At 54.2% G+C, this 24,492-nt stretch overlaps 1 protein-coding gene across 4 annotated transcripts in view; it reads right to left on the reverse strand.

Moving 5' to 3' along the window:
- The window catches only part of PPL (periplakin), a 47,481-nt gene extending 26,125 nt beyond the window's left edge, over positions 1-21,356 (reverse strand). For 3 of the 4 annotated variants that reach the window (XM_036824472.1, XM_036824470.1, XM_036824469.1), the window contains exon 1: positions 17,659-17,878. In XM_036824472.1, coding sequence (XP_036680367.1) covers positions 17,659-17,720 — 62 coding nt within the window. In that variant the 5' untranslated portion in view covers positions 17,721-17,878. Of the gene's footprint in view, positions 1-17,658; positions 17,879-21,327 lie in introns of those variants that run through there. The other variant, XM_036824473.1, reaches the window with a different exon arrangement.
- Positions 21,357-24,492: the final 3,136 nt, after the last annotated feature.

A 24,492-nucleotide genomic window follows, 5' to 3' on the forward strand; every position in this document is an offset into this window, starting at 1 on the left:
TCCAACGCAGCTCCACCTCAGGGCATGGGGCCAGCTCTCAACCAGCCCCTTCACTGGTTGGGGCAGGTTCGAGGAAAGTGCCTCCTGGACCCCACCCTGGCCAGCCCATTACTCCAGCTGAAGCCCAGCACTGGAAGGGGACACAGGGTGGGGGTTGGGGGACAGCCAGCCCCAGGGACCTGGTGCTCCTGGTGGAGAACAAAGGACAGCTCAGTGGGAGCTGTGGTCAGACAGGCATGGGTTCCAAGTCCTGTTGGACCACTTACTGCTTGGACCATCCCAGGTAAGCACCTTACCCTCGAGGCGCCTCAGTCTCTCCATCTGTTGACTGGGGATGACCACAGAGTCACCGTGGTAATTGGACACTTAGTGCACACGCTTCACCAGACATCAGACACATTCACAGGCACTGCCTGGATAGCGTCCTCACCCTAAGCCCCTGGGGGAGGTTTGTGTGCCCCTTTACAGGTGAGGAAACCAGCAATTTTACTTGATAGATACCAAGAAAAATGAAAACATAGGTCCACACAAAAACTTGTACACAAATGTTCATAGCAGCACTATTTACAATAGGCAGAAAGTGGAAATAACACAAATGTTCAACTAATGAATAGATAAATGAAATGCAGAATATCCATACAATGGAATACAGCTCAGCCAAAAAAGGAATGAAACGCTAATACAGGCTACGGTAGGGAGAAACCCGGAAACCACTAGGCTAAGTGAAAGAAGCCAGATACAAACAGTCACAAAAGGTCCACTTATATGAAATGTCTAGAATAGCTAGATTCCTAGAAGCAGAAAGTAGATTAGTAGTCGCGAGGGGCTGGGATGGGGAGGAAGAAGGGGAGCAAGTGCTAAAGGGTGTGGGTTTCTTTTTAAGGTGATGAAATGTTCTAAAATTGATTATGGTGATGGTTGTATAATTCTGTGAATATACTCAGAACGGCTGAATTGTACATTTTAAATGAGTGAATTATATGATATGTGAGTTATATCTCAATAAAGCTGTTATCGAAAACATTGGCAAGTGCCATTTGTAAGTGATAGGGGTTTGTTTCTTCTTCCTTCACCACCTCGAGTGGTCCCTGCCTTTTTATCCTGTTTTCCATGGAGGCTGGGCCAGCTCTGGGTTATGCCCAGCTGCCTGGAAGATGCTAGTTAAACACTCACAGAGGGATGACCATGTGCCCGGCTGGTGCTAAGCAAATCACATATAGATTAGCTCATTAATCCTACCACCCCCGAAGTAGCACTGTTCTGAGCGCACAGAGCCGTTAGATAACTTGACCACAGTCTCACTGCCAGAAAGCAGGGTGGAGCTGGGATTCCGATCCAGCCCTCTGGAGAACGTTTGCCTTTTGGGTTTGGAGTCCTGAATGAGTGGCCCCAGAGGGTCCTGCATTCCTCCTGCCATCTAGCTGGCCATGGGAGCAAACATGTGTCCCCTTGAGAGCTGCAGAGCCCCACACCAGTAGTACAGGAATGTGGGTGGGTTGGGAATCCGCAGGGAGGGGGTGCAGATCCCAAGAGGGCTGGGAACTGGCTGGGCCGGTCCAGCTTTTCATCTGGCTAATGAGCCACACTAAGGCAGCCAGACGTGGCACCAGGGGGCTGTCAGCCCAACTGATGGAGGCCCAGATACAGCCCTTCCCTAGCAACCTCTTCTGAGTCTGGTCCCACCCACGGAGATGAAAATCTCCTGGCTGAGCCAGGAAAGCCGAGGTGCCCCCACCCACCCAGAGAAGGGAAGGGACCAGGGAAGCGGCTCTGAGTGACGGGCTGAGAGAGGGACAGGCCCAGCCTCCCTCCACTTACTCAGAAGTTTAACATGGACACAGGTGCTGCGGGCAGTGACCATGGGCACTGGTAGTTGCATCTGAAGTCATCCAGCCCCACCTGCTCATTACATATGTGAGCAAACTGAGGCCCTCAGAAGCGAACACACCCGCCCAAGGTCACACGGTGGGCAGCCAGTGTCCTTAGTCAGACAGGGTTCAAATCCATTTGTGTAACCTTGGAGGAGCTACTTTACATTTCTGGGCCTCGGTTTTATCATTTGTCAAATGGGCGAGATACATCCTATCTAGGTAAGTGAGGTGGGCAGGGAGGGTCAGGGTCACTTCTGGAAACACCAGAATCTCAAGCTTCAAAGACCACTTTGGGGTTCAAGGACTGAGCTGGAGGTTGGGAGCAGCCTCTGGGGGCCCATAAGCAGATCAGACATCATGTAAGCTCACAAGTGGAGTGTCACCGGTTTTACCAGCGCCTAAAACAGTGCCTGGCACACAGGAGACACTCAACAAATACTTATGCTGTACAGCAGAAACTAACAACATGGTAAATCAACTACACTCCAATAAAAATTTAAAAAACAGAAACAAAAACAAATATCCATTCTAATCACCTAGCTTAGGGGCCCCATAAATGGTGACAAAGACTATTCATGAAACACCTATTCATTGCACTTTTACTCCCTGCAGGGCTTGCCATTCAAATGAGACTGAGCCTTTACACTGCTCCCTGATCTGTGCATGGGGCTCTGCCTGTGGACCCCCTTTCTCTTCTGGGAACCCCTTCCTGCCAGTGGTGCCTGGTCCTGTAAAATAGGTTCCTTCTAAAAAAACAGTAACTTGGGGGCTTTCCTGGTGGTGCAGTGGTTAAGAATCCACCTGCCAATGCAGGGGACACGGGTTCAATCCCTGGTCTGGGAAGATCCCACGTGCCGCGGAGCAACTAAGCCTGTGCGCCACAACTACTGAGCCTGCGCTCTAGAGCCCGTGTGCCACACCTACTGAAGCCCACGTGCCTAGAGCCCATGCTCCGCAATGAAGAAAAGCCACCGCAATGAGAAGCCCGTGCACCACAACGAAGAGTAGCCCCTGCTCACCGCAACTAGAGAAAGCCTGCACGCAGCAACGAGGACCCAACACAGCCATAAATAAATAAATAAATTAATTAATTAATTTTAAAAAAAGAAGTAAATGTTAAAAAAAATTCTTATAAAAATAAAAACCAGTAACTTCACAGCGCTGGGGACAGTAAGGTGAACAATGCCAGGGAGAAGGTACGTCTACATGGAGGACACGGCACTCTCTCGGAATCCTCCTCAATAACGCACAACCTCCACGTCATCGCTGGGAGCCAGCAGACAAATGCAAATTGCGGGACGGTCTACAAAACACCTGACCAGACCTCTTCAAAAGTATCAAGGTCACAAAAGACCAGACTAAGGGTTAGATGACAGACCTGACGACTAAATGCAACCTGGGGTCCTGGAACAAAGAGGGCATCGGGGGGAACTGGGGAGGCAGAACAAAGTTCATAGCTCAGTTTTCTAAAAAAAGGTTCCTTCTAGATTTCCAGGTTTTCCAGCAAAACCCTATAGGAACGGATGCTTCTGGGTGATGGTGTGTCCAGGATGCCCACCTGGACAGGTAGGGCAGTGGGTGCTGCGGCCTGACACCCCATCTGGTAAAAGCTGACGGGGACCCAAGACTAGGCTGTCCCCAGAAACGGCCCTCTCAGCCCAGCCCAGGCTGCAGTCAGGGGATGAGAGTGGGTTTCACAAGCCAGGTATGGTCACACCCAGCAGACTGGGGCTGTTTCTCCAGAGAACCTGCCCTTGTTTTCTTTTCCAGGGCTGAGGAAGTTGGAGTCTGGCGAGGGTCCAGGAGGGTCGAGGTCCCATCCAAGGCACGACAAGGGGCCCAGTTTACTTGGTCTGTGTATGAGACTCCTGGTAAGAGGAGGGAAAACGGGGTGCAGGCCACCCGGGGGGCTGCCTCAGAGCCCCGGGGTGGGTTTGAGGACACTCAGGGACAAACAATTGCTTTCTGGGTCTGAGCCCACAGGCACCAGCCTGGAACAGATGTCTCTTTGTATCTCAGGATGTACTCTGAGTGTTGGAACTGTGGGGAGACGGCCTGGGAGCCTCAAGTGGCATCGGGTACGCTCGCTCTGTCACTGGGAGTTAGAAACTCAATAACCACAGCCCAACCTGCTTTGCAGGTGGCCACTCACAGCCCAGGAGGTCAGCTGCAGAGTGGGGAGCTGGGGCTGGAACCCAGTGCTGTGATGTCCAGGGGGCAGCCCAGGACAGCCTGTGGTCTGGTCAGCGGGCCAGCAGGGATGCCAACTAGAGAAGTGAGGACAGAGGTGGCACTCCAGGTCACCCAGACTCTGTAGATGCTCCATATGGAGCAGAAAGAAAGAGAACACAGGCGTCTCAGAGGACCCTCAGCCCCACCCACCACTAGTCACTTCTTGCTATAGTTTGTGTGGGGAGCCCCTGGCCCTTTCCCATGATATAGCTGTACTGCAGTATAACCTGGTGGTTAAGCACCCAGACCAATGGCAGGCAGCCTAGATTCAGATCCTGACTCAGTCCTTGTTAAGCTGTCAGTTACTTAGCCTTTCTGGGCCTCAGGTTCCCCATCTGTCACTGGGGGTCATGGCAGTCCACACCTCTCAGGGCTGGGGCGGTTAATTGAGAGAGCGGATAGAGGACTTCCCTAGTGGCACAGTGGTTAAGAATCTGCCTACCAATGCAGGGGACACGGGTTCAAGCCCTGGTCTGGGAAGATCCCGCATGCCATGGAGCAACTAAGCCTGTGCTGAGCCTGCGCTCTAGAGCCCGCGAGCCACAACTACTGAGCCCGCACGCCACAACTACTGAAGCCCACGCGCCTACAGCCCGAGCTCCGCAACAAGAGAAGCCACCGCAATGAGAAGCCCGCGCACCGCAACGAAGAGTAGCCCCCACTTGCCGCAACTAGAGAAAGCCCGCTTGCAGCAACGAAGACCCAACGCAGCCAAAAATAAATAAATAAACAAATATATTTATGAAAAAAAAAAAGAGAGAGAGAGAGGGGATACAAAGTGCTGCCTCTGGGGGAGCCCGGGGTTCTCTGCTTCCACCCGGAGTCACCACCCAGGGATTTGGGCTCCTTTTAAGGAGCAGATAAAGGCCAGCAGCTAAGGCTCCATGTGAGAACCCACGGGCATGGAGAGCTAAAAAAAGACCGCGGGCCACCCACACCATCCACACCGATCCTTGTGCAAAAGCCCAGACGCACTCTGCTTCCACCTTGTGGATGTCACCTCTCCCGGGCGTGGAGAATTCACAAGTAAACTCAATATTTGGAAATGTCTCCTCCAACTCCTGCAGGGAGAGGCCGTGCACGTATACGGGTAATGAGGCTGCAAGGAGGACGCAGCTCCCAGGCCCAGTCTGGCTGAACCACCTTGGGTTTGGACTAAGGATCAGGTCACTAGGTTTGGGGATTTGAGAGGTTCAGGGTGTTTCTACCATGAGTTTGCTGCTCTGAGAACTCTCCCCTGTCTGCATCTGGGAAACCACAGGATGGAAGGGTGGGGGAGGCCTCATCTACCAGGTCGTTTAAGCAGAACCCCAAGAACCACCCCAGATCCCTGCCTCTCCCTCCCCTGCTTCTACCTAGGAAAAGACCCCTGTGCTCCCATCCTCTCTCAGGCCCTAAGGTCTTCACCTTGATCAAGAGCATCACCTCTCACCTGGACCAGTGCAATAGCCACCCCCAACCATCTCCTTGCACCCTGACTCTCGCTGCCCCCAGCCAGCTTTGGCACATTTATCAGAGATCTTTCAACGATGCAAACAGATCTCACCATTGTCCGGCCTCAAACTTGCCAATGCTCCCAAACACTCTCAGAAGAGAGCTCACTCTCCTGCCCAGGACCTGCCTCTCCCGCCCCAACCTTTGCTGCCTTCAGCTCTCCCTCTCCTGGTCACCTTGTACCAACTGGCCCATTCCTCTCCATCCTGCCTGCAGGGAGGGAAACTGAGTCAGCCTGGACCAGGGAAAGAACGTAGACTGAGTTTGGGCTTGGGCAGGTTCCTTAGTCTCTCTGTGCCTTGGTTTTCTCATCTGCAAAATGGGTATAAGAATCAGCCCCACCCAGAGGGTTGAGACAATTCAAGGAGATGATCCTTGTAAAGCACTCTGGACCTTGGACGTGGCTGTCACACCACGAAGGCTCAGGTTTGTTTCACCTGCCTACGCTTAACTTCCTTGTCCGCACAATGAGGTTATTGCATCTACTGACCGGGTAGCAAACAGAAGCGGGTGGGGTTGGCTCTATGTCACTTTGCTTTCAAGGCCATCGCTGCCCAATAAAAACAGAATATGAGGGCTTCCCTGGTGGCGCAGTGGTTGAGAGTCTGCCTGCCAATGCAGGGGACACGGGTTCGAGCCCTGGTCTGGGAAGATCCCATATGCCACGGAGCAACTGGGCCCGTGAGCCACAATTGCTGAGCCTGCGCGTCTGGAGCCTGTGCTCCACAACAAGAGAGGCCGTGATGGTGAGAGGCCCGCGCACCGCGATGAAGAGTGGCCCCCGCTTGCCGCAACTGGAGAGGGCCCTCTCACAGAAACGAAGACCCAACACAGCCATAAATAATAAATAAATAAATAAATAAATTTAAAAAAAAAACAGAATATGAGTATATTTGTAGTTAAGTCTTCCTAGTAGCCACATGAAAAACATAAAAAGAAACAGATGAACTTAACTTTTATACACTATTTTATTTAACCACATATAGCTAAAATGTTATTTTGACAGCTAGTGAATAGAACATTATTAGTGAGATAGTTTACATTCTTTTTTTCACAGTAAGTTCCTCAATGTCTGGCATGTGGTATACACTTGCAGGACATCTCAGTTTGTTCTAAGCACATCTCATGTGGCTGGTGGTTAACAAATAGGACAGCACAGTTCTGGGTGGTTCTGGGGCCTCTGGACCGCTTTGCTCTAAGCCCATAGTGACTGCAGCCCATCAGTTCTGCCATAATGAAGCTGATAGATGCTCAGAGCATCTATCCACTTCACTTAGTGCCTGGTACCTAGGGACATGTAATAAAAGGTCATTTCCTGCCACTCTCCCACCAGACCCACACAGGCTGGCCAGACACCTGCCCAAGGCCAGGCCTCATCTATGGGTCTCTGGCTGCCTGACTTCAAAACAATCCAGGGCTCCCAGCTGTGCCCATCAGAGCATGATGCCTGGGTGTGCAGTGCCAGGGCACACAGACCACAGCCCCACACCCTTTCGCAGGCCACTGGAGCTGTAGCATCCTTGCCCGTGGCCATGGGGCAGAGCCAGGGGCACGTGGCCTGCTCCAGCCATTCCTCCCTCCTGCCTGAGAGAACGGCCTCTTTCCTGACCTGCCACTCCAGGGAGCAGCTCACACCCCAGACACCACGGAGAGGCCACAGCTCTGCCATAACCCCCCACGCCAGCTGTCACTGTGCCCCGTCGGTCACAGCCCAACTTGCTTTCTCTTTCCGGGTGTAGAGATGGGAACTGGCAGGTGAAGAGTGTGTCTGATGGGGACGGCCCTTCCTCCCTGGCCAGGGCCACCTCACCTTCCAGGCCTGAGTCAATCCCCATGTTCTGGCCCTTGATCATGTCCACGGTTCCTCCCTTTTGGGGTTAATTCTGTCTCTGTAGGTGCCAGCGGGGAGGATCAGTCTCGGAATGCCTGGAATGCACAGGAGCCCACACCTCTCCCAGGAACCAGCCTCCCCAGCCTCGCCCCTCCTAGAGCCCAGAGAAGGGGTCTGGCCTCCTACTGTCCATGTAGGCAGGCTGCCTCCAGGGCCAGCCAGGCCCTAAGCGGCTCCCAGGCAACCTCCAAGCTCATCTTGGGGGCTAGGTGGCTCCCAGCCTCCACCTCCTTTAAACACCGCCTGGCTGAGAGAGCGAAGGCTATCACTCCAGGACACCTGCCCTGTCCCTGCCACAAAGGCACACACAGTAGGTGCAAGAAATGATTGCTGAATATGAACAACCAAACACTGAGAGGACTCACTAGGTGCCCGTCACCCACTCAGCCCTTTCCTGCAACAACTGCTGAAATCTCGCAGCCCTGGGAGAAGGGCACCCTTATAGTAATTGGGGCGCTTTTCTTAATTCTGTGTATTAGGTTATAAACTTTTGGACAAAAAAGATTTACTCATCTCTTGGGTTGGCCCTTCTGTAGCCTTTAATTCCAGGCCTTGCACAGGCTTGGGGCTCAATAAATAGGTGTTGAATTGAGCAGACATTTTATAGCACGTAAACAATTCTTATTGCTCCATTTTCCAGATGAAGATAATTGAGGCTCAGAGGGGTTAAGAAACCTGCCCAAGGTCACACAGCTGAAAAATGGTAACGCCAAGATTTGAACAGGTGCCAGAGCCATCTCCTCAGAACATGGGGGATGTCAATACTATTCCACAAACAAAGTGACGGGAGATATTGGGGAGGCGGGACAAAGCAGCAAGGCGTGCACCACCCAGGGCAGGTGTGGTGATTTACATCTTGTTGGCATCTTTATCAGTATAATTAAACCCAATGGTTGAGTAACAATCAGTGGTGGTAGCTGAGGGTGAGTCATTCTCCTAAGGTGTCACCACAAGGGGCTCCCAGCCTGTCCCTCTGAACGGGCCATTGTGGGGAATGAAATGGTATGAAGAAACCCCTCCCTGGGCTATGCCTTCCCCCAGCGCCAACACACAGTCCCGCTTTGATCCTAACAACCCATCATCACGGTTGGTACTATCATTGCTTGCAGTGCAGATAAAGAAACTGAGCCTGGGGAGGAAGGGAGAATTGTCTGGAGCCAGAGGGTCAGCATCTATGCTGGTGACTGCTGCCACCCCCCCACCCCAGTTTTCCAGATGGCCAATATTTCTAGATATTCAGTAATTGCTGAATAAATTTTCACCCCCACCCCCCAATCCTTGTCCTCTCTCTGCCCCTCTTACAGGTCCTGGGGATAGGCCCTTCTCCATTACCAAGTCGTGCCACAACTACTGAAGCCTGTGCGCCTAGAGCCCATGTTCCGCAACAAGAGAAGCCACTGCAATGAGAAGCCCACACACCGTAACGAAGAGTAGACCCCACTCACTGCAACTAGAGAAAAGCCCGCATGCAGCAACAAAGACCCAATGCAGCCATAAATAAATAAATAAATAAATATATAAAATGTTTGCTCAATTCAACACCTATTTATTGAGCCCCAAGCCTATGCAAGGCCTGGAATTAAGGGCTACGAAAGAGCCCCCACCAAAAGATAAGTAACTCCTTATTGTCCAGAAGTTTATGGTCTAATAGGCAGGATTAAGAAAAGCACACCAATAACTATAATTCCAAAGATTCAGATTGCCTGGGTCAGGGTATTTTCATCCATTCTGCCCCATTTAGGCCTTGTATCTTAACTTAATTGTGAAAATACAGCTCAGTCCAATAAAATGCAGGGAAAGAGCAAGAAGGAATCAAAGAGAAAGCATGACAATAGGAAATACAAAATAATATGGCAGGAGTAGGTCCAAACACATCATTCATTACAATAAATGTGCATGAGTTAAATTCACCTGCTAAAAGATAAGACTCTCAGGTGAGAACAGGAAAACAAAAAAAAAAGCCAGCTCTATGCCATTTTATAAGGCACGTACCTAAAGCAAAATAACACAGGAAGGTTGAGAATAAAAGAATAGAGTGCGACAGACTAGGCAACTGCTGCTTTAGCTCTTTTAAAGGAAGAGCAAGGTGCATATAACTCTATGGACAAGTTATATTGCCCATATACTTAAGACAATCAGTGAAAACATGGGGTTTGATGGCTGCACATCAAAAGACTGAAGTCTAGGCCCTGCCTCACTGATTCTGACTTAACTGGTCTGCAACAGGACCTGGGCATCACCTTCAAAGCTCAGATGATTCTAACGTGGAGGCAGGGATGGGAACAAGGGAACGAACCATGGTCTTGTGTTACAGGGTTAGGGGAGCAGATTGAGGAAGAATCCCCAGGTCTCTGCAGGAAGGAAGTCTTGTAGAAAGCAATACCCAGGAAGCACCCAACAAATACCAGATTGACTGGTCAACTGACTGATAGGTTCCCTACTAGAAACTTCCATGGTAATTAGCTGGGTGTGGATGAATTTACTGTCTATTAATCCTGGGGAAGTAGGTTCTAAAGTGAGAGGGCTGCTGGTATAGTAACTCCGGCTCCGTTTCATGGCCCAATCTGTTTCTGCCCAGGGAAGACCTCCCCAAAAGCATGTGCTTTTGGGCTCTCATTACAGACACATACACAGAAGTTCAAGCCACTTTGGGTAACACCAAGGCGTGTCTTGGAGATTTTTGCAAGGTTTAAATGGGGCTCAAGCCAATCTCAACACTCCTGGTTGTTACGACGTCATTCCGGGTTTGAGACCAGTGGACAAGGAGTACTGGCCTTGGTTTATGAGGCACCTACTATGTGCCTGATGCTTCACACATGTCACCGCCAGTTCTCTCCATTATCCTACATGCCTCTGATTTGCAGATTCAAAACAGACCTCCCGGGCTTCCCTGGTGGTGCAGTGGTTGAGAATCTGCCTGCTAATGCAGGGGACATGGGTTCGAGCCCTGGTCTGGGAAGATCCCACATGCCGCGGAGCAACTAGGCCCGGGAGCCACAGCTGCTGAGCCTGTGCGTCTGGAGCCTGTGCTCCGCAACAAGAGAGGCCACGATAGTGAGAGGCCCGCGCACCGCGATGAAGAGTGGCCCCCACTTGCCGCAACTAGAGAAAGCCCTAGCACAGAAACGAAGACCCAACATAGCAATCAATCAATCAATCAATCAATAAAAAAAAAAAAAGACTCCTCATTAAAAAAAAGAACAAAAAAACAGACCTCCCACCACTGCTTACTGAGCACCTGCTGTGTGCTAGGCATCGTTCCAGGGATGTGGCAGTGACCACACAGCCTGCAAAGCCCCTGCCTTCATGAAGCCCAGAGTGGGGCAGGAATGTGGCCAGCAGCACAGCTGACAAGAGGCACAGCTGGACCTGGAAGTCAGGTCTGCATCTCCCAAACCCAGGCTCTTTCTATTCTACCCACCAAGCCCTCCATCCCTGCCCTTAGCTTCAGCTTCCCTCTCAGTAACATGGGGGTTTTGTTGCCCAGTTTATAGTTGAGAAGAGTCAAGCTCCTTATCCGGAGCAGCAGGAATGCAGCCCTCTCTGTTCTTGGTGGCATAAACTCAGAATCCTTCCTCAACCTTCAACTAGAACCAAAAAGTCTCCATGCCCAGGATGGAGAAGTGAAAACCTTAAAAGCCGTGAGTCTGAAACCTGAGCCCAGGCTGCTGGCGCAGCAAAGAATTCTGCACGTGACTGTTTTCCTGCAGCTGCTCAGCCTTCCAGGGTCAGCAGGCCTTGATGGGGTGGAGCTACTGGCCAGCAAGCAGCCCATTGTGCATTTATCATATAAGACCTGACAAACCCTCTGCCCAGGAAAGGATGGGCTGGCGACCAGCTGGGACACCCTACCAGCCAGCTCGCCTGCTCCCAGCTCATAGCAGCTGAGACTCTGAAACTCTGAGCCTCACCTGGAAAAGAGAGATGAGGGTAGTATTACCTAAGAAAGACAATACAATCATAATTTAGGGAGGTTGTTCCAAGCTAGGACTCAACCTCAGAGGCTGTCATGTGTTCACACCTTTCCCAGTTCCCATCCTGTTGTCCCCTCTCCCACTTCTGAGACTCTCCCTGTGTGTCTCTCCATCCAGAACCCTCTGGCTTGCCCTCCATTTTTTAAAAAGATAAATAAATTTATTTATTTATTTAATTTTTGGCTGTGTTGGGTCTTCGCTGCTGCACGTGGGTTTTCTCTAGCTGCGGTGAGCAGGGGCCATTCTGTTGCGGTTCATGGGCTTCTCATTGCGGTGGCTTCTCTTGTTGCGGAGCACGGGCTCTAGGCGTGTGGGCTTCAGTAGTTGTGGCATGTGGGCTCAGTAGTTGTGGCACACGGGCTCTAGAGCGCAGGCTCAGTAGTTGTGGTGCACGGGCTTAGTTGCTCCGCGGCATGTGGGATCTTCCCGGACCAGGGCTCGAACCCGTGTCCCCTGCATTGGCAGGCGGATTCTTAACCACTGCGCCAAGGAAGCCCTTGCAGCCTGTTTATGGAGCACACAGAAGATGGGGGATGGGACAGGGGACTCTCTGCTCAGGCCCTCCCATGCAGGAAAGGGAAGGGCTCCACCTGCCTGGAGGCAGGAAGGGGTACCTGGGGCCTCCCTCCCCAGGCTCAGGAGGATGGAAGACAGAAGACCCATCAAAAGCAGAGAGAACAAAGATCAAGGACCATTTCTGTCTTCCCACTCCTGAGACAGGCCAGGGCAGGCAGGCTGGGAGAGTGGCAGGTGGCACTGGCAACGCCCCGCACAGCCCTGCCTAGAGCGGAGAGGAGCTGGGACTCGTGGGTCCTCCTCCCTTGACAAAGAGCCTTGGAAATACTCCCAAAGGCAGCTTCTCCCCCAGCCCCCAGGGCCCTCCAGAGGTCCCTCAGCCTCCTTAGAGTATTGCCCAAAAGGTATGAATTGAGCTCAGCCTCTCCCCACAAAACTCCCTGTCCCCAGATGAGTGCCCTGACCGTGCCTGAAATGCCACCATTAGCAGCCATTGTTATAGGTTCAGCTCTGTTCTGTTCTGAACCTAATTTACTAGGTCTCGTTCCTTCTGCCAAGCGAACTGGGCAAGTGAGGGCAAAGCCAGAGAGAGGAGAGGCGGAAAGGGCTGCTGGGCGGAGTCAGGGATACAAAACCCAATGACTCCACCATCTGGCCTGCAGCAGTCCCCAGAGACAGCTGCCCCCAGCCCCAAGTACAGGTGGGGAGACCTAGTTTCCCTCCCCAGGGGCCCTGAGCCTCCAGCATCAGCCATTTGTGAGCTGTAAGCCCAAGGTGAGTGTCTTTACTATTGGCCTCAGTGCTACCCTCTGTGAAATGGGACACCACCACCAGCCTGGCAGGCTCAGTGTCAGAATGAGATGCTATAACGTCCATGGCCATGCTGGGAGCACAGTAGGTGTTGAGAAATGGCTGCGTGGACCACTCGGTCCTGGTCACCCACATGGTGGGAGGTGGGCTTTGCTGACGGGCCCTCCCCCAAACTGTTCAAGCTTTCCACTGTCACTGATCAGTGCATGAGTGTCTCTCCATGTGTCTTCTTTTTTTTTTTGGCTGTGCTGCGCGGCATGTGGGAGATTAGTTCCATGACCAGGGATTGAACCCACGCCCCCTGAATTGGAAGCCCAGAGTCTTAACCATTGGACCGCCAGAGAAGTCCCTCCATGTATCTTCTTTTTTAAAAAAAATATTTTATTTATTTATTTGGTTGCGCCAAGTCTTAGTTGTGACACATGGGCTCCTTTGTTGCGGCTCGCTGGCTCCTTAGTTGCAGCATGCGAACTCTTAGTTGTGGCATGCATGTGGGATCTAGTTCCCTGACCAGGGATCGAACCCGGGCCCCCTGCATTGGGAGCTCAGAGTCTTAACCACTGCGCCACCAGGGAAATCCCCCTCCATGTGTCTTCTTAAGCGGGGGTCCATGTGAATGCTGGGGTGAATGAATGAGAGTCAGCTGACCTCCTGCCCCACTTGGGCTGCAGCCTCCACAGCTGCAAGAAGACCAGCTGCCTGGTCACCTCTGGTCTTAGCACCATCCTCATCTTTAATAGCAGTGTGTGGTTACCAATATTGGCTGCCATGATTTACTGAGCACTCACTGTAAGCCCTGGTCTGGGGCTGGGCCCATCACATGCATTATCTTGCTTGATCCACTAGTGACCTCACCAGCTGGGTGTTCCTGCATCACTCCCATTTCACAGATGAGGAAACTGAGACTCAGAGGTGTTACCTGACCTGCCCAAGGTCACACAGCTTAGGAGAGACAGAGCTGGGGCTTCAACTCACACCTGGATGGCATCAAACTCTATGCTTTTAACCACCGAGAGGCTCAGGGTACCCCGGCTGGCTTCCAGGAGGACACGCACCTCTTTCACCAGCCTCCAAAGCCTTGGGCCCTGCCTCCCACATAGGGCACCCCCCCCCCATTAGGACTGGGCCATTCTTGCAGGACTGTGCCCAGGTGAGGTCAGGAAGCAAGGCGAGGCTGCTGGGTGCTTATTGGGGCCCAGGCCTGTGTGGAGGGGCAAAATTAGCCCCATTTTACAGATAGGGAAGCTGAAGCTCACAGTGAGGCCAAATTTCTTTGCCAAAATCAAACACAAGCAGAATTCAGTCTAACTCCAGAGCTGGAGCTAACCACTCCATTTCTCCTGATGACAGGGCAGACACCTCCCCAGGAAGTCCTCCCTGATAGCCCAGGTCTCCCCGTAACCCTGACAGCCCTCACTTCAGACCAGTCAGGGAGAACCAGAGCCATCGGGCTGGAGACCTCATCTGTCCAGCTCTACGTCTCCCCGCACCAGGCTCCCATCACCACCACAACACAGTCCTGTGACCACACCAGTAATTAAGCAAAATTCCATCAAGTGCAGAGAGACTGTCAATGTCTCTTCCACATCCACCCCCACCGCCCGGGAATGGTACCCCTGGAGTTGTGCAGTGCACTGCCTGTCCATCACAGCATCCAGCTCAATCCCAGACACATAGTAGGTGCCTATTTGAATTTATTCAATAGTTATAATCATCATAGCTGCCATGGACTGAGGCTTCCTATAATTCTCAACCCTTCCCTGCATTATTTCATTTAATCCTCATGCCAACGATATCACCAGGCAGGTACTACTTTTATGCCCATTCTACAGGTGAGAAAACAGAGGCTCAGAGAGGCCAAGCAGCTCTCCCTAGGTCGCACAGCCGGGAAGCAGGGGCTGGCTGCAGCTGTACTCTCAGCCACAAAGCAGGGCGGTAGGACCAGGGCCCCTCGAGACCCTCCCTGCTGAGCTGGATACTATCCTCAGTGACCTGCACCATCAGGCCTGACCCTGTCATTAGTTCAGGTGTGCACACCAGTTCCCACACCTGTCATTAGGAACCAGGGCAATGAGAGCAGCTGAGTTCACACCCAGTTTCAGCTGCTAAAAGGCTGACAAACAGGGAGGGGTGGTTTTCTCCAAGGGGGCTCTCCATTCACTAATTTCTGTTCACTTGTGCAGTCCAAAGCCCGTGACTGCTGGGTGTGAAGGTCGCAAGTCCTGGTTCCTGGATCCCCTTTGCTGGGGACAGGGATGCTGACCCTCAGCCTGGGTAATTCCTATGTGCTGGGGGCATTCTCTCCGTTGTTACATGTGCTCCTCCCAGCAAACCTAGGCAGAAGATATTAGCACCATCCCTGCTTTGCAGACGAGGAAACTGAGGCTCAGAGAGGTTTCTGCCCACAGCAGATGTAGCAGAGCTGGGACCAGAGGTGAGGAGCTCCTACCCTCCTCAATACTGAATCTCACTGGCAACCCCGCCCACCTTCCCCCAGACAGAGGAGGAGGGCCCCAGAAAATTCAGGATGCAAGAATAACTTGGGGGTCAGCACCCTGTGACCAGCGACCACATCTTAGAGTTACAGGTACAGGGCTATGCACTGGGTAACACTCAAGAGATTCTTGTTGACAGAATTGGGCAAGAGGCAACCCCCCACCCCGCAATCTGGTCCATGAACTTGTCCCCACCAAGGGGAAGGGGCAGAGGGACATGCTGGGCTGGTACGACCATGGGCACCTGGCTCCTACCCAGGGCTGTGACTGTGCGAGGCCACGGGGGTGTGAAGGAAGAGTCTCTCACCCCATCTTGGGGAGAGAATCAGAAAGGCTTCCTGGAGAAAGAGCTCTCTAAGCTGAGATCAGTCATTCAGCCAGGGGCAGAAGGTGGCTGCTTTGGGCCAGGAGTATTGAGAGGAGCAGGACCTGTGTCCTTGCCACCCTGAGTCCCCGAAGCTGTAAAGGATGGGAATTCCTTCCTTCTTTCCCTCTGCTGGGAAGGCCAAGACCCTCCCAGCTTGTCTGGATTCATTATAACTTTTGTTAGGTCCAAGCCCAGCCCTTGGGGAACTGGATGGATGGAGAGCTGGAGGAAGGGGGAGCTTGAGGGATGGGGGAGGCAGAGGGCAGGGCGAGGCTGGCCCATCTCCTGGTGTGTGGGTGTGTGCGTGTATGAAGGACTGGAGGGGCCCCAGTCTTGGTGGGGGGAGAACAGAATAGTCCTCCGTGCCTGGCACGGAGCATTTGATTGTGCAACGTCTGAAAGAACAGTTCAGGGACTGGACGGGACCCCAGCTGGGTTTGAGAGCCAGCAGGACTCAGCCACAGAGGAACAGCGTGCAGGGTCCTGCCCATTCCCTGTGGATGTGAAAGACCAGGGAGGCTTGTGTGTACGTGTATGTGTGTGTGTTGGGGGGGGGGGGGGCGGGAATCTTGGGAGGGGAGGGGAAGAAATGTCTCTGAGCTTGAAATAATGCAAAGGAGAGAGGGGGCAGTGGGGTCACAGGACAGGGGAGTTTCTGAAAGGACTGGAACTCAAAGAAATGGAAGGCCCACACTCCCCATGCCAGTGCCCAGGCCGCCTGCACCTGTCAGACAGGTCTGCCTGGACTGGACCACAGGGGCAGGGTGGGAGCCCAGGCCAGAGTGTCCTTGCTTTCATCTGGGGCCTGGGAAGGAGTGAGGGACTGCTTCCGGTGGAGGGGGTGTCTCAGGTGAGGGCACTTTGGCGTGGATACTCCCAGGCAGGTGGGCTATGCAATTGCTGAGTTCCCCACCTGCCTGAAGCCCCTTGTCGAGAGAAGTCTGGTAAAGGCTCCCTCCCAGCTAGGAGGCCCCGCCCCATTTTCCTTAGAGAGAGGACAAGGCAGGGTCTGATTCTGCCCCCACTCTCGATCTCAGCATCTCCAGTTATGAAGTGAATACATTAGGCTTAAAACCGACGTGGGCTGCCGTTTCAAAGCAAACACATTGAGACACGTTATTCCCTTCCCAGGCAGCCCTGAGAACCCGAGGCTTAGAGATGCCGCCAGTTTCGGGGCTTTGTGATTTCTCAGGGGGCAGCCACGCCCCTGAGAAATCACGCAGGGAGAAGGCCCCATAGTCTCTCAGCCGATGCGCAGACCCCGGGGCGGGTGGTGGACAAGGGGTGCCTCAGCCCAGGTTCCCCCAACCCGACCCCACACCCACCGGTTCCCCTGGACCAGGTTCTGGAGCGCAAGATGGCAGGTGCTGGGAAGTGCTGCCGCAGGTGGCACAACCCCACCAGGCGCCCGCCCCCCCCCCACGCCTGCCTGACGCCAGGAGCACCTGCGCGCTCTCCAAGAAGCACTGGTGAACGCCCGCCACTCAACGCCTCACGCTCCAGCTCAATTTCACGGCCCGGGTGCGCCCCTAGACGATGCTTCTTAGGTCCCCTGCGCACCCCACTCCCCGGCCTTGGGTGTAGCGTCCTCCAGAGGACACACCACTCTCCACCCTGGCGGTGCTTCCTGGCCCAGGAGGACCCTTGGCGCAAGGGCGACCCCGCAACACCGAGGTCCCCTGTACCTCCAGCTAAGTTCCTCGCCCTCTAAGCACCCAAGCCAGAACTCTCCGGTGCCAAAGAGCGTGTTTTCCCTCGGCTCCCCCAGCCCATCCGCATCCCCACCTTGGCGGTGCTTCCCAGCTCAAGGGTGGCCCCCGGGCCCCGCGTTCCCGCGAGTCGCGCACTCCTGGCTGGGTTCCCAGCTCCCTGGGCCTCCCAGGGCAGTGCTTCCTGCGCACCCCCCATCCCCCTCAGCCCTCGAGGCCCGGCTGTGCCCCCCACGCCCTGGGCGGCGCATACCGGCCCAGCGCGCCGCCAAGCGCGCTGCGCATGGGCGCCTCCTCACCTGCGGGTCCGAACCGTGGGGCTGTATTTGCCTTTGTTTCTCTTCCTGAAGAGCGAGTTCATGGTGGCGCTCGGGGTGGGCGGGTGGGACGTCGGGTCGCGGCGGCGGGCTGGGCACTGGGCTGCGGAGGCCCCGGCGCGCACCAAGGGGCGGGCAGCGGGCGCAGGTGAGCGAGGGCGGCGATAGTGGAGCCCCGAGTGCTGTGCGGCTGCGGCGCGCGGTCACTACTCGCGGGGGGCGGGGCGCTCGCAGGCCACGGGCTCTCCCGGCCGCTCCCAAGAAGGTGGTGCTTACCTTCCCGGAGGAGGGGCACCAGGCGGGCGGGGCTTCCAGGCTCGTGCGGCGCCGGGCCAGAGCGAGTGGGGCGTCCGCTCTGGACTGGGGGTGGGGACTCCGGGTCTTGTCAGGACGCAGCCCACCGCCCAGCACGGACATTCGAGATGCTGGGCAGGCGGGCGGGGGCTCACTGGCCACTTTCCCGAGCGTGCTCAGTACCCCCTCATCCCCCGACTCCGGGCCTGGCGCCCCCCTGACTGAGGGCCCCATCTGGCTCTCTGCTGCCCCTCTTGGGCATCAGCGCTCCCTTCTCGTTGGCTGAACCCAGGTGGGTGCCCACCTCCCAGGTGTGGCAGACACTGGATGGGTCTCTATGCCTCGGATAGCTAGCGAATTACATTCAGGTGGTAGCAGTGTCGATGGCAATTGAGAGAAGGGGGCTCTGGAGTGCGCCTGCCTGAGTTCAAATCCTGCCGCTACAGTCAGCTGACTCCTTGGCAAGGCTTCTTGCCGTTCCCAGCCTCAGTTTCCTTATTTGTCAAACAGTGATAACAACTGCCCCCATCCCATAGGAGGTTCCTGTAGTTAATTCACACAAAGCACTTAGCACAGCGCCGGAAGTGCCAAGTTAGACTCTGTGCCAGCACGAGTCCAGGTTAGACCGTGGCCCCGTTGCGCCCTGTGCCAGTAGAGGAGGCTGCAGTTAGCAGACAGTGAACTGAGTCTGGCGGTGAGCCAGAGTGGGGCCCTGGCAGTGGGGAGGGTTCAGCACCACTCTGGAGGGCGCTGGGGGTTCTGAGCCCAGCTGGGAAGGAGGAGCACACAGTCCCCCGGGAGATGCCAGAAGGCATCGGAGATAAGCTATGGCCAAAGGGCTCAAATGGGGAGCAATGAGGTCTGAGGGGCAGGGAAAAAGGGGCCCCCACTGGGTATCCAGAGTCCTCAGGGCAGTCCCTTCCCCAGCTGTTTTTTATTTTAAAAATAAGGAGGTTGGTGGGGAAGTTGATGCCTACAGGCTTTTCCTGTCCCAGACCCCAGAGCATCTGAGAACAATGTCCTTTAGGCCACTAGTGTCCCTGCCACCAAAGGACTTCAGTTTTGAAGTGTTACAGAGACTTTAGGAAAACCTTATTCCTAAGGGGGCATCTGCAGATGGGCTTAAGCGGGTCTGTGGATCCTCCTACAGTTGCTTTCAAAATGTGTGTGTCCAAATGTGCATTTTTGGGGGGAGGGTCTATCTCTTTCAACGGGTTCATTCATTGACTCATTCAACAGACATGAACACTCTCCCAGCCTTGGCTGCCTGGTTCTGCTGCGTTGATGAGGAAAGGGAAAAACCAAAAAAACAGCAAAGAGCCTTTCTCTTAAGGGAGGGGGAACGACACATATTAATTATAATAGTAATAATAAATTGACGACCTCAAATTGTTAACTTTTCAAAAGGGTCTGGGGACCTAAAAAGGATAAAGGACCCTGGGGGGTGCCGCAGCTCAGGATCTCCAGGGGAGTTTGTAAAATGCAGATTCCAGGGCCTTGACACACCCCCAGCTCCTGACTGGGGAGCGCAGGAAGGGTCCCAGGAATCTGAACTTTTAGCAAGTCCCCCTGGTGGTCCCTGGCCTCTTATGAGAAGCCAGGACTGAGGGATCCTGCCTGCAGCCCCCAACCTGCTCCGGTGGAGAACCCGGAACAGACCTTCCAGTCAAACCTAACCTTTCTTTCCCCTCTGAACTTGGCCCTGCCTGGCTCCTCTCTCAGACGCCCCTCTTAGGCGGGGAGTTCCTCACAAGGCAGCTGAGGGCTTGAGCAATTCCCTCCATCCTGAAGGGGCTTCCCTTCCCAAGTCTGAGGTTAGGATGGGGCTTGGCAGGCACCTAGAGACTGCAAGTCCAGCCAGCCGACATTGGGAGCAGGTGTCAGGGAGGAGCCCAGGCTTCAGAGCACAGGTTGGGCAGGCGTAGGGACCTGGGGTCTACAGAAGCCTGAACTGTGGACAAAGCGTGCTCACCCAGGACCCCTTCCTGCACCCCAAGTGAGCCAAAGGGCTCAGGAAGGAACATTGTCCATCACGCTGCTTTATGGCACAGCCCTGCGTGGAAACCCTTTTCCTTCCTTCTCCTGATTACCTTTCCCTTGGAGGCTAAACCTACCTTAGGGAACGTTCATGGCAGTAGTGTTGCCAGGGAGGAGGCCCTGGAAACAACCTGCTGGCCACTGGGATCAGGGTCAGGTGGTTAAATAACCCAGGGCATATCTACACCGGGAAGACCATGCAGCTGGAAAAGAATGAGATGCCAGATATGTGGTCAGGCACCAGCAGCAAAGTGTGAGGGAGAAGCAGGGAATGTTGTGCATATACACACAGAAAACTTCTGGAAGGATCCACAACAAACTGTTAGCCATGAGCCCCCTCTGGAGAGACATCTGAATTTTCATTATACGCTCTTTTATAGTATTTGGATTTTATTTTATTTTTTAAAATTTCCTTTGGATATTATTTTTATATGTGCTTAGATTGCTTTTCCAATGGCTTTTTTCAGCTACTCTTTAAAAACTCATTTCAAAATGACCCAAGCCTGGCATTCCCTCTTCCCAGAGCCTTCCCTGCCGCCCCCTCCCCTGCCCCCTCCCCACTTTGTGCCCCTCTGTCAGTGCCCACTCAGTACCACACTCTATGGTAATCGGACTTTCTGACTGGACTGAAAGATACTGGTTGATAAGGATTATGGAAGATATAACACTTGGGCAAAATAGAACCCATGCTGAGGAAAGAAGCCTCTCTACCTTCAAGTTGCTGATAGTCCAAGGCCAGAGACAAAGATACAACAACTACAAAGCCAGACTTCCCTGGTGGTCCAGTGGTTAAGAATCCGCCTTCCAATGCAGGGGATGTGGGTTCGATCCCTGGTCAGGGAACTAAGATCCCACATGCCGTGGGGCAACTAAGCCCACACGCCACAACTACAGAGCCTGCGCACTGCAACTACTGAGCCTGTGCACCGCAACGAAGGACCCTGCAGGCCGCAGCGAAGATCCCACATGCCGCAACTAAGACCCGATGCAGACAAATTAATTAATTAATCAATTAATTAATTAAAGAACAACAACAAAACCAACTGGGATGAGTCTGGGGAGAAGAGCTTTATCAGGGCTCTGAAGATGGGGAGGAGGGGGAGCAGCCTGGGGAGCCCTGGGGCGGAGTCCTCGCTCAGTCCTTTTCAGCTATGTGGACAGCTTGTGGGTAGGTCATTTTGTCTCTCTGAGCCTCAGTTTTCCTCATCTGTGGAATGGGCACAACTATAGCCTCCACCTCCTAGGGTGAGATCCCATGTGTTAAGCACTTGGTATGCCCCCTGGCACTGAGTGAGGGCTCCACAAATGGGAGGGGATTACCTCTGCAGCTGGAGGCTCATGCTCGTGGGGTTGAGTGTTACAAGCAATTACAGGAACTCCAAAATGCGTCAGAACTCTGGACTGCTCCAAACTTTCATATCTTCCTTCTCCACACCTCCTAGAAAAGTGAAATTTGGCTTTTGGGAGGGAACCTAAGTAGGGACCTTCAGGTTAGCAGGCTTGTAGCTCAGCTGCTGAGTGACAGCTGTGACACATGATTTAATGCCATTTCTCATTTATTGAGGACCAACTCCGTGCCAGGCAACATGGCATGTGGCCAACATGCTTCAGCTGATTGACTCTCCCCAGGGACCCGTACCGGTGAAGCCTTCCCAGCCCTCCCCCACAGGAGGAAGCTCTCTTATCTCATGTTCAAGGGAAGAGCACTCAGAGGCCGCGTGCCCAGGTGGGCTGGTTCCTGGATTAGCCTGCTCTGGCCCCGCGCTCTCAGACCCCCACCCGCCTCCACCCTCCTGGGCTCGGGCATCGGGCATCGGGGCCAGGCTTCCGCTGACTAGGCTGGGCCCAGCCCAGGTGCTTCAGGGAGAATTAGCAGATTTAGGGAGGAATCTGAGTTGTGCTGCACCATCCCTCCTCCCTCCAGTCTCTAAAATCTGGTTTCTGAGCTGGTGCTGCTGTGTATGTGTGTGTGTGTGTGCACGTGTGTACACACGTGTGCACGCTGCTCTGTGGGCAGGCCGGATGGGGTGGGAGCTGTGATCTGGCCCCGTGAATCCTCCTCTGGGCAGATGGGATTTGTTTGCTTCCACGGAGCCCTCTTATGCCAAGTGACTCATCTGCTCTGCCTGTGCCGTGGGGTGGGGTCTCGGGGAGAGTGTTTGCTTTCCTGCGGTTTACGTGATGGTTAACCTCACGGAGATGGTACCTGTAGGGCCATCCTGTTCCCTGGCAACCAGGCTATCCTTGGCCCCTGAACTCTGTCCCCTCCCTACAGCTGGGCCAGGCTGCCAGCTCCCAGGAGGCCACCACCTTCTGAAGGGTCACCCACACCCTCCCTATTTGCTGTCATTGTTTCCCCAGCAGCTGGAGAGGTGCTCACTCACTCCCTGGCTGGCTCGGGTGTTTCTGTGAACCAGTTTGAAACAAGAAGGGCAGCATTGCCCCAGTCCTGGAGAGAGGGGTGTGCAGGACCAGAGGCCTGCTCCTTACCACAGAGCCTTCTCCTCCCCGGGCGGAGGCCCAGCCCATTCTCCTGCAGACAGTCATTCTCCCATCTCCAGTGGTATGGCCTCACCCCAATCTGGGGAGCATTTAAAAATGCAGATTCCAGGGTCCCTCTTCTGAGATTACAGGTGGGTGGGTCTTGGTAGAGCCCAGGAATCTGCATGTTAACAAACACATACTCCCTGGGATGCTGAAGCATGTGGGTTTCTGGGCCACCGTGAGAAACACAGCTGTGAACAGAAAGAGATGCAGCACATGCTCAGGCCCTGGTCTATACCTGCCTGGGAAGAACCCACAGGCTGTAGCTTGAGGCCAACCTCTGTTTGAATCCTGGCTCTGCCATACATCCAGCTGTGTGACCTTGGGTAGGTGGCTTAACCTCTCTGAACCGGGTTTCCCCATCTGTAAAATGGGGATGAGCCAGTGCTCGGTGATGTGTGCAGAGCACCTGGCATGGAGGTCCCTCTCCTCCCTGCCCTCCAAGGGGACAGGAGTGGGCAGGCACAGCTTCACCCTGTGTTCTGTAACATGTATTTACTTTTCTTGCAAAACAATGCAGGGGATGGAAAATCATGTTGGCCCTCCAGCCCACGTGGGCTGACTCACACTCAGCCCTGGTCTGGGGGCCTGGTGAGCTCCCCACAGCCCCCCTGGGACCAGAGGGGAGGCTGGGCCCTGGCAGCAGGGACAGGAGAGGGTCCGTGGTGAGTCACCCACTCGGCCTGCCCCTGAGTCATCCCCCAAGAATGTGCTTCAGGCCCCCACCGGCGCAGGGCCCCTGGAAGGCTGCCCCATCCTGGCCACCTCTTCACTGCCTGCCAGGCAGCCCCACTCTGCTGCTCCCCAAGGGAGCCACTGCTCAGATGACCTTCCTGCTGGCCCTCTCTGGATGCAGGTGTGCACCTGTACACCTGTGTCTGCTGTCAAAGTATTCAAACAGCTCCTGACCAGTGGTTGAATAGGGGCTACGCTGAGCCCGCAGTGGTCCTGCCCACCCTGGCCCTTGCCCCAGGACCCAGCCACTGAGGGGTTAACCCTCTGCTCAGCAGGGGAACTCTTGGACCTGGCCTCACCCACAGGCTGGCATCCACTCTGGCCCAGCCAGACTGCCCCATCATCGCATCTTGCAGATCCAGGCTTCATCTTGAACCCTGGGTGGCTTTCCAGCACAACCTACTCCACATCTCTGGATACCTCATTTCAAGCCCATCCCTGGGCCTCTCAGATCAAGCTGTGAGGGCCACCCAGTGAGGAGGTAGGTCACGCTGTCAGGCAGAGAGTGGAGCTGGGTGGGGCCATGGGGCCAGACAGGCTCTGCCAGGCCTGGGATCCTCGCAGGACAGGTTACCCAACCCAACCCCAAAACTCCCCTCCCCACGACCAAGCCTACTTCCTCCTGCCCTGCCTGCCAGGGCTCATGCTGCCCGGACCGGTGGGGCTACATTTCTGGGGCCAGTGTGTTACAGCCCCTGGGAATGGCCCAGGTCAGGAGGTCAGGACCCCATTCCCTCCTGCGCCTGGGGGCCTGAGTATTGGCCAGGCCAGGCCACAGGGGAGAGAATATGAAATCAAGTCAGGTTTTAGCTTGAAGCCAACCTGGATTTGAATCCTGGCTCTGCCATGCGCCCAGCTGTGTGATCTTAGGCAGGGGGCTTAACCTCGCTGAACCTCAATTTCTCCATCTGTAAAATGGGGAAGAGCCAGGGAGCTAAGATGTCAAATCCCAGCTTCTTCATTTCCTAGCTGTGTGACCCTGGGGAAATGTCTTCAACTCTCTGAACTTGGGTTTCTCCATCTGCAAAATGGGGACTCTCTGGCACCTGCTCCATAGAGTCTTAATAGGATTCAGTGAAGTAAGACACGTAACAATGACAGATAATAACAACTTCTGTTGAGCGTTTACTATATGCCAGGCCCTGTGCTAAGTGCTTGGCTCAGAGGGTCGGCACTGTGTTTTCTAGCTTCATTGAGGTGTGATGG

Source organism: Balaenoptera musculus, chromosome 15, assembly GCF_009873245.2.
Source record: "Balaenoptera musculus isolate JJ_BM4_2016_0621 chromosome 15, mBalMus1.pri.v3, whole genome shotgun sequence".
Taxonomy (NCBI): Eukaryota; Metazoa; Chordata; class Mammalia; order Artiodactyla; family Balaenopteridae; genus Balaenoptera; species Balaenoptera musculus.